Raw genomic sequence first — 9,841 nt, 5'->3', positions numbered from 1 at the left:
GGGGGGTCAAACTCAATTTACATTGTGGCCAACATACAGCCCACATACAGTTTAACGACGCATTTAATCCCCTTTAATATAAATTAATTTCAGTATTTCTCAGTTTTTATGCACAATAAAGAAATGCTGCTGTAGTAAATGCAAGAATGCTAAAAGGTCTTTATCTGTAGGAAAAGCAGCAAAACTTAGTAAAATACAGTTTAAAATCCAATATTTATGCCTTAATTCACATTTCCCCCAATGAGCTTGATTGAGGTCTTTGCGGGGCTGATTCTGGTCCCCGGGCCTTGTGTTTGACACCCCTGGTCTAGATGCATCAATATCAGAGCTGTGTCTGCTGGTTCCTCGTGTACACAAACACACACACGCTGTATGACATTTGACTCCTTTGCCCTCTTGGTTTGCTCCCTCCAGGAGGAAGAGGATTTGCAGTCAGAGGTAACTGTGCTTCTCTGTTCGTCTCTTTCTGTGCGGTTCCTCCATACAGTCATCAGCAGTGTGGGTTTGATGGTGCAGATATCAGGGAAGGTCGTCCAGATGGGTTTGGGAGGGTCTTGGTCTGCCTTTTAAATTGCCAACTTTGAAGACTTCACCTGTCTACCCCTCTTTCTGCTCTCTCTTTATTACTATCTCCTCAAGTTTTCTTTTGACCTTTCCTGTCTTTCTGCTAACATCCCGTTCCTCATTTCTTCCCAGTTTTCTAGCTGCTTCCTGACAACTTCGACTGTTCCCATAGTTTCATTTGAAATCATAAGACATTTCCATACCACATGCCTGTTGTGCTCTTTTGCTCCCCACACAGCCGGCTGACCTGCTGCCTGTTACTTTTTCTTTTTCTTTTTTTTCTTTTTTAGGAGGAAGAAGAGCTACGACAGCTTGAGGTAGATTCATGTTTTATTTTAAACTGCTTCTAGCCTTCCTGAGTTTGTCTTGTTTTTTTTCTTTTTGTTGTTTTTGTTTAGTGACTCATTACTTTGTCAGATTATTAATCCCTTTCACACCTCAAGCATTCCTTCAATGATTAGTATTTCACTATTTATTAGCATATTTTGTCTTTTGCCAGAAACAATGAATTGGTCGCCTCGTGTCTGTGATAACAAAGGGTCAGAGTAAAATGCTAAAAGACCAAAAAAACAACACAAGTCAAAGTCAAAGATGTATCATCCAGAGTGATGATTAATACAGCACCTGAAGTAATTCTCATAAAGAAATGACCAATATAGGGCTCATTAAAAGACAATCATGGTAACAATGTAATAATCCATTTTCCTCAGTTATGTCATTATGTTGAAAGAGTGCTTTGTGGGCCTTTTTTTGCCCTGGATTTTGCCTGTCAGGACACATCCCCAAAACTTTTCAACTTCATGTGACCCAACTTTCAAAAAGCAAACTCACACACTTGCTCTCGCACTGTTTTTCAGTCTGCACCCTGTGGACAGGGTTTGAAGTCTGGTGAGTCAGCCCAGCCGGTTTTTCACCCAGCGTTGCTCATCTCAAGGGTAGCTCCTCTAAAGAGTCCACACTTTAACCATTCCCTAAATCAGACTCTGCCCCCTGCAACACACCAACACAATGAATAATCAGTTGGTTCAAAAAGTTGTTTTAAAAAAAAAAAAAAAAAAGTCTGGTTCTAAGTGCTGTGTGAAAAGGGCTCTGCTTCTCAGAGACATTCCAGCCTCTGCTTGAGTTTACGCTGCTTATGCTTCAGTGCTTCGCCCTGCCGTTTTTCCGCTCTTCCTTCCCATCTGTTTTGTCCTTGTCCAACCTCTCTTGCAGGAGCAAGACGAACAAGGCAGTGCTGTAGTTTCTGGTGGTTCTACTTTTTTTATTTTTTTTTAAATTAATTAATTAATTTTTTTAAAGCTTGACAGACTTGCCCTTCTCTCCCTTTCTCCTTCTTTCTTTTGGTGTGCTGCATGGACTTTTAGGTCCACTTTCCATGGACATGCCTGCTGGTTTGCAGCATGATAAACCTGATCATATTTGACCTAAATCTTAAAGGTGGATTTCATGTAGTAACAGATATGCGAGTCACATATGGACCATAATGTTGGTTTCTTTTTCAAAACTGCCTGATTTCGTGTTCCACAGGAGGAAGAAGAGGCTGAAGTGCAAGAGGTATATCTGGATTATAGAATCTTTGTATAAGTTTTGCATGGTGTGAATCACACAGAGACTGGGATTTTTCTTTTCATGCATGATCCGATTGCAGAGAAAGACTGTGTGCACATGTTCAGGCGAACTCTCTCTCCTCAAGATCGTACTTGTCATTGGTTCAGTGAATATTGTGTGCAGTATAACTCATATGGCCTCAAACAAGCCAGGACAAAGATGAGGTTGTTCAGAGTTGGAGCAAACTTTTATGAAACTTTCACAGAGAAACATTCTGCAAGTCTGCCAAGACGTTTTCACTTTTTTAGTTTTGATACCTAAAAAAAACGCTTGAACGTTCCGTTGTCTTCTTTTAAAACTTGGCCTGCACGCACGTGAGGATAACTCGGACATGTTTGGTTTTGTTGTACTGGGAGATGGGGCGCACTGACTTGACAGGATGACATTTTTTTTTTTCTTTTTAAAGAAGCCATGGCTTTTGTTCCTTTTTTGCCAAGAGCAATCTGAAGAAAGTGGACGTGAAGTGGATGTGACAAGTTTCAAAGAAGATGGAGGAGACGGAGCACATCTTGTTCTCATGCAATACTCAGAAAAAGAAAAAACATTTCACGTTAGACGACACACTGCGTTGTTTCCAGGCTTACTGCTCTCTTAGTTTGGGTCACCTGTTGGAATAAAGTGGTTGTAGGATCGAATAATAGATAACTTCGGTGAGCGTGTTGTTTACTTCAAGACTAACCAGGAACAGCATTCGTGGCTTGAGTGGTAACACTTAAAACACGTGACACGCAGTTTAACCTCATCTTACACGGTGCGCCTGCTTAAGCACCACTCTTGTCTCACTTAGGTCATCTCATTAAAAACAGAACTCCATCACTAGTCTCCTCAGTTTTTTTTCCGACCCTGCTGTCATCACCACTGCCCACGCTTGACATCTTCTCCATTTTTAACCCATCCTTAACACAGCCACTAACATGGGAAGTCGTCTCACCTTCTCCCTATTTAAGCCATGACTTCACATAGCCCCTCCCTCTTCTTTTTTTATTTTTATTTTTTAATTTTTTTTTCAAAGGAGGAGGAAGAGGAAGAAGAAGAAGAGTTGGAAGAAACACAGGTAGTATTACAGCAGTTTGTCACATGTGGTCTTCTGCCTGTGCTTGCCATGCCTGGTCCAGTGTTGTAAAGAGGGAAGATCTTTGTGTGCGACACAAACACACATCACACATCTTGGTAGCTCACTCATAGTAAAGACTGTGGGTTTGTTTTTTAAATTGCAATTCAAAAAGTTTTGTTTTATTTATGCAACAAACTAAGAAACAACTGCAGTCTTTCCACTTTGAATCCCACAAATCCTTCTCCAGTTGATGAGACGCATCCAGGTAAAAGGTTTAACAACGAGAGAGTCTCAGCTATCATTGGGATCTCTTTTTTTTTTTTTTTTTTTCTCCCCACAAATTAAAGCTTGCACCATTAGAAACATTAGAATAGAATACACAAAGGCACTTTAAACAGATTTTAATCCGACCTTCTACCACTGCCACGTGTCTCTGCTTTCTGTGTGTGTGTGTGTGTGTTGGTTATCAATACATGATTTTGTCTTCTAACAGGAAGAAGAGGCGGAGTAGTTGAAGCTGAGCGATGCTGATGATGTCGATTTACTGCTCTCCAGGTAAAACCCTCTGCTTTTCTCCGGTGCTTCTGCTTTACCACTGGAGGGCAGTGCGATGTTATGTGGCTCGGTAGAAGAATGGATAGAAACTTCTGTGTGTTGCTTTTCTCTTTGGCATTTATGTAACCAGATTAATTAAAAAGATAAACTTGCATTCAGTACAGATTTTTTTCCTTCTTTTTTTTTGTGCTTCTTTGACCCTGTTAACAAAGCTCTGTGCAAAATACAGTTACGCAACCTGTATTGTATGCATGATGCAGTGGCATGCATTAATATCTAAAACAGGCAAGTTTTTCATTAAAGCGCTAAGATCCTGCTTACTTCACCTTGGTGTTTGGAAGGAGTTATCTTTTTAACCTGCACTTGCTGCAGCGTGTTTGCAGAGGACTGCCACTGTTGACTCATCTGCAAACAGCTTCAGTGGGTACACAGCATGCCTGGGGATCACCTAGATCCACCACCAAAGCATCTCACTATCCCCTGTTTTTCCCTCGGAGTCAGTGGGACTAATGAAGATATTTGTGGTGATTAAAAATTCTAATCTTCTTTTAGCTCTTTTGTGTGTTTAAGGCCTCTATGTCCCACTGAAGGAATAGCTTTAGAGCTGGCCCTGAAAGAGTGGCAGTGCCCACTCTCCTTCCTCCCCTCCCTCCTCTCTAAGCTGTGCGCCAGCCCCTGCGAGCCCCTGTCACGCCTCGTTTGTGAAAGCTGTTAAGTGAGCTTCAGAAGTGCCTCAGGAGGTGCCGGCACGCTGGGTGGCACAGGCGTGGCGATGGTGGTGTCTTCCTCAGCCACCACGGACAACTCAGTAATGTGTGACCTATTTCTAGTCATCTGTTTTTCTTGTGTCGCAGCCCGAAGGAGCCTCCCGTTCCATCTCTTCCTGACCCTTGACACTTGGCCCGCCCCCCTCAGCCCCATCAGAAAGCCCCTCTACGTCTCCGCAAAGCAGCACATGACCCTACTGGAAACCACTGGTCATGTGCTTGAAGGCTCCATCCCAGCTGAAAACGCCTAACCCACATTTGCCTTACACCCTTCCCTGTTGACTGCAATGTTGACTTAATTTTTATATTTTGCGTGTACAGACATACTGTAATGAAAAACGAGCAGAGTAGCCTAGCGGTGTTGGTTTGGTTGTTTGCCATGAGCAGCTTTTTGTAAAATGCACAGTGGTTTTGTTAAACTCAGACCCTTTTCCCATGTTGTACTTGTAGAAGTTCTAGTTTTCTAACACAAAAGGCCGACGACCTATGAAGGAAAAAAAAAGGAGGAAATCCTGGCATATCCTAGCTTGTGACTCCTGGCTTGTAGATTCAAAGTGTCATAAGTCACTCTCTTTCATAACAGTTCTGTTCTTGTGCTCCTAACTTCATGCCTTATCTAACGGCGAGTGTGTAAATTCAAACTGCGACTTCTAATGGCAGCGAGAAAGGAAATAGACACATGCTGCAAGACTGCAAACCCCTCCACCACCGCCACAGCTACTTCTGCCAGAAATGCTGTCTAATCAATGCACTTTGTTGAACGAAGAGTGAGATGTGGCTGAGATGTTGGAAATGAAAATAAAGTGGACTCGTAAAAACGTTCTCAGTGGATCTTTATTTAAACTCTTTTGTTGGCATATTTAAAGAAGAATGGGCTATTGTGCATGTTGGGGAGTGTAGGGGTCAACAGGAAAACAAATGCCTCGTCCCATGAGATTTTCTTGTAGAGGTGGATGAGAACATGCAGTGTTATTTTTAGATAGATGATCAAAAAAGGGTCAGGCATGTGCAGTACAGGCTTTACAGGATAGGCATTGTTACTATGCCCAGTATTCACCAACGTCTAATGTGTGCAGGAATGCCACAGATAAATTCTTTCAATGAATAACTACAGTGGGGGAAATAGTTACATGATCTCCTGCTGCATTTGTAAGATTGCTCACTTACAAAGAAAGGAAAAGTGTTTTATTATTATGTTTAATTTTAATGGAGAGACAGAATATCAACCAAAAGTTCAGAAAGGAAGCACATAGTACATAAAAGTTCAATAAATAAATTGATCTGCATGTTAGAGTGGGGGGCACTGTAATAACTAAAACTGTTAAAAAATTTAATACAGTAAAAATTACAGTATTTGCCTGACAACTGTCATGAAATGTGATAATTATGTAGAAGAAAAAAGAAGAAAAAATTAATTACAGATGTGTTAGCTCTCTTGATCTGACCAAAAACAAAAGATTCACGCTTTTATAAAAAAAGTGATCCATCAAACATCTACTGTGTTCCAATAAAAATACATCATCCTTTAAATTCAATAATTTGAAAAGGGAGGGACTCTGTAAGGCCCCTGGGATCTGAGGAATTACAATGGGCAATATTTGCAGTCTCTCCCACACTGTGTATTTACACGTGTGTGTGTGCAGCATGGGCCAAAGTTCCCACTGAATTTGGTAATATTTAACGGGACAGTTTGGTGTGACATGGCTGAGCACCACGCATGAAGTGGAATTAGAAAACATCGATGACATTGTTTGCTTCTCATACACAGAAACTCCAGATCAAGGTGAGTGAAATATTACACAGCTGGATTTTTGAAAATGCTGCTTTGGATCGTTTGAGAAAGGAATGGTTAGGAGGCAAGTGCAGTTGATCGAGTAGCTCACACTGTACCTGAGGGGTAAGATGGTGTTTATTCTGAGCGTGTAGCGATCGCTGCACCTGTGTTAGAGAGAGCACAGAGCTTTATCACAGGTTTATTCAGACTTAATTTACAGTTTGTGTAACTCGGGTTGGCTCTGTTTGCATTGATGCCTTCAATTTAAATAAATTCCGAGTTCATTTTTTTTAAAAAGTGTAAATTCACAGGGTTTGAATCTAACAAACAGACATTTTGTCACAATTTTCTTTTCATCATTTTTTGTGTTGGAGTTCTAAAATTAACACAAAGTACAGACAGTGGAGGCAGATCAGAGCTTTAACAATAAGGAGGAATCTGGCAGTAAATTGAATGTATTTAATTTCTGACCTCAATATTTAACTGTGGAAGGTTCAGGCATTTCTAAGGTGCTGGAAGGAGTTAATAGAATTCGTATTAATGTTACTAATAATGCTGTCATGGTTTCCTTCTCTAAGAACCGTGGAGTTGTTCTGCCAAGCTATCTAGTAGAGAATCTGAGATATTTTTAAAGCGTGAAGAAAGTGTTTGTCCTGCTGCTGGCATGAGAGGAAAAGCCAAATGAGCCTCAAAGTTGTTCAACCTCTTAAAACAATGAATATATTTGCAAAATTTTGTACGTATCTATCAAGGAGGCATTAAAATATTCACAACAGATGGCAACAGAAAGCTTTAGAAGTTGCATGATCATCATAATAATGAGGGTTAATATGCTGGGAACCATGAATAAATGATAAATGTTTTGATATTCCTCTGTGGTCAAAAATGAACTATCGTGATAGCCGTCATGGTTAAAAACATGCAATTATGATTGACCATTGCATCCATTAAGGGAATAACAGAATCACTGTTGTTTCAGGATCGTTCTGCTTTGAATAATGGACTGACTGGACTGACTGATCAGTCATGGACACCTTCCCTCTGTTAGTGCTCCTACTGTCATGGAGGACTGAAGGTGAGAGTTCAGCTGAAAACAAGCACAGTTTGTTTGTCTGGGGATGTGACACAGAGACCAGTAATGTGCTCGAATTAACAACTTCATTCATTGGTGTGCTGTGCTTGTTAGCAGCATCCGTCAGATTAAAACCACAGACCATAATTAGAGGGCCTAATGATCTATCTTCACTTTGTAATACATTTTCTTAAGAATGGCTGCCTGTCTAGTTAACAATTAGATGTACCCAGTGGTCAGGGGACTTCAGAGTCACTAGTTCATGGTCCCAACAGGAGGAAGCAGAAATTATGCTCATTAGTTTGACATTCTCTCATAACAATGAAAAGAAACTGCTCTATAGGCTGGCCTAGATATTTCTCAGACCTAATTTCCTAAATGGATGCATAATTCACAACTCGGCACACGGGCTGTAGAAGGTGCAGTTATCTCACCACAAACAAGTTATACATCACCCCGGGCACTGTGCCATAAACGTCACGTTTCGAGGTTCGCCATTAATATTAATTCCTATTTTCTTTTACCTCTCGGCTTCGGAAAGCCACAAAACATTCTGGAATTCAACTGTGTTTTTATTTGCATCCTTGTTTCTGTGTCTGGGTGATTTTTTTGTAGAAAGATGAAAAACGCGCCCTAACATTTGTTCATCTTGAATGTGGTCATCTATTTTTGTCCCACTTATCTCATCATTGTTGGTTTTTATATGTAGTTATTGTTAAAATGTGTTACTCCGGTGTTTTCTTATTGTGAGTCCCAATGGACCGGACCTCATTCCCTGACAAACAATGAAAGATTTTGGCTACATCTCTATTAGCATGAGACCCTCTTCTTTGGTGAATGCCCCAAACGTTTCTCACTGGTCCAATGATGTGTTAAATTGAGGTGAAAGCTCAATTATTTTTGGAGGGTAATGCCTGACTTTTGACACAGAAACCATCCAAAACCCCTCTTCCTTTAACCATATCTTTTCAGTGTCCCTCTTTCTTCCTAACTCAGTGTATCTCTATTTTGTCCGTTGTTTACATGTCGACATGTGAACTGTTAAACTTATTAATAAGAAGAATTTGCCAAAGTGACAAACAAAATCAGGGAGTTGTGTTGTCTCTTACTGTCTCGCACTCATTCTCTTTACATGTTACATTTTTTTTAAAGCAATTTTATCTTCTTGAATCGGTACTTTATCATGGTGGAGGGGTTTGTGTGTCCCAGGGATCCCAGGGGCTATTTTATCAGGGGTCTTTTTCACCCTGGTAGTGTCACATTTCTGGTTATTTTGTTTATTCTTTAATGTTTTAATGTCTTCATCTTGAACTTGTGTTTATCCCCTGAATATGAAATGAAAAAAGAAAAATATATTTTTTAGTTGACTAATTCATGACTCCATTTTAAATAATGAACTACCAGTGGGTGATCATGCTGTATGTGAACTCTGGTTTTGAAGCAGCCAATATGCATCAGGCAAAAAAAGTAAAGCGATTTCTTGGATTACATGATACACAGTGTGTGATGCTTTAGATATTTTGGCAGACAATTTTTCTTGCTCTTGGACTGAGTGAAGCTACTTGCTCCCCCATGAATTTAGCCCTTATGTTAAGCTATGCTACACGGCTGCTTGCTGTTTGAGTACGATAGATTTTCTCATGTAACTCTCAGCAAGACAGCCAGTAAGTTTGTTTCCCAAAATGTTCAAATATTTCTTTAAAAGTACTTCAGCAGTGGGAAGAAGTGATGCTCTGGAGAATTGTTTTGTTTGACTTATCTCAAAGATAATTTCAGACAGATTTCTAGATCAAACTTGATGTAAAATAAACAAATAAATTACAGACAATGTTTTGTTTATGCTGGTTTTTTGCAGTTGAAGCTCAAATAAAACTATTCCCAGAAAAGCTGACGGTCCTGAGAGGGGAAAAGGCCAGATTTACCTGCACTCCTTCTAACAGCCAGTGGACTGCTATGATTTGGCTGCTGAATGGTGAGGTAGCACTCACTATCTCTAATAAACATGGTGTCCTGCAATCCCCCAACACGAATATGAGTCTGATGGCTGAAAAAAAGAAAGACGGATGGATGCTTGTCCTGAATAACACAGAGAGACACGACCAGGGAGAAGTGACCTGTGATCTCCAGGGCGTTGATAGGAAAACAGCGAGGCTGTTTGTACAAGGTCTGTACATTCGTGTGTGTGCGTACGTTTGTCTGTGGGAGAGTCTATGTAGGTGCATTTATGGGTGCATGCATGCATCTTAGTGTATGTGTTACCTAGATTCACTGAAGCAAGATAGTAGCAAGGTAGTTTTTTTTTTCCATTGCAGAGAATTTCAAAGGCTTTTGTGAAGCCATTTTCCCTCAAGGATACTCAGTTTCTTGTGAACTAGAGTCTGCAAGTACTCACACACACACACACACACACACACACACACACACACACACACACACACACACACACA

The 9,841-nt window shown here is 40.5% G+C and overlaps 2 protein-coding genes across 16 annotated transcripts in view; both read left to right on the top strand.

Moving 5' to 3' along the window:
- The window catches only part of sh3bgr (SH3 domain binding glutamate-rich protein), a 15,361-nt gene extending 9,994 nt beyond the window's left edge, over nt 1–5,367 (top strand). For 4 of the 13 annotated variants that reach the window (XM_013911141.1, XM_013911132.1, XM_005720583.1 and 1 more), the window contains one exon: nt 415–848. In XM_013911141.1, the coding sequence (XP_013766595.1) occupies nt 415–570 (156 nt within the window). In that variant the 3' untranslated portion in view covers nt 571–848. The other 9 variants (XM_005720587.2, XM_013911130.1, XM_013911127.1 and 6 more) reach the window with 8 other exon arrangements.
- Nucleotides 5,368–6,170: 803 nt separating this feature from the next.
- The window catches only part of LOC102211241 (immunoglobulin superfamily member 5-like), a 20,563-nt gene continuing 16,892 nt past the window's right edge, over nt 6,171–9,841 (top strand). For all 3 annotated transcript variants that reach the window (XM_005720581.2, XM_013910630.1, XM_005720582.1), the window contains exons 1-3: nt 6,171–6,331; nt 7,302–7,397; nt 9,250–9,558. In XM_005720581.2, the coding sequence (XP_005720638.1) occupies nt 7,349–7,397; nt 9,250–9,558 (358 nt within the window). In that variant the 5' untranslated portion in view covers nt 6,171–6,331; nt 7,302–7,348. The remainder of the gene's footprint in view (nt 6,332–7,301; nt 7,398–9,249; nt 9,559–9,841) is intronic.

Source organism: Pundamilia nyererei, unplaced genomic scaffold (assembly GCF_000239375.1).
Source record: "Pundamilia nyererei isolate P.nyererei 1_Seehausen unplaced genomic scaffold, PunNye1.0 scaffold00003, whole genome shotgun sequence".
In the NCBI taxonomy this organism is placed as follows: domain Eukaryota; kingdom Metazoa; phylum Chordata; class Actinopteri; order Cichliformes; family Cichlidae; genus Pundamilia; species Pundamilia nyererei.
Note: the sequence above shows the minus strand (reverse complement) of the source record. Positions and strands in the feature narration are given on the sequence as shown.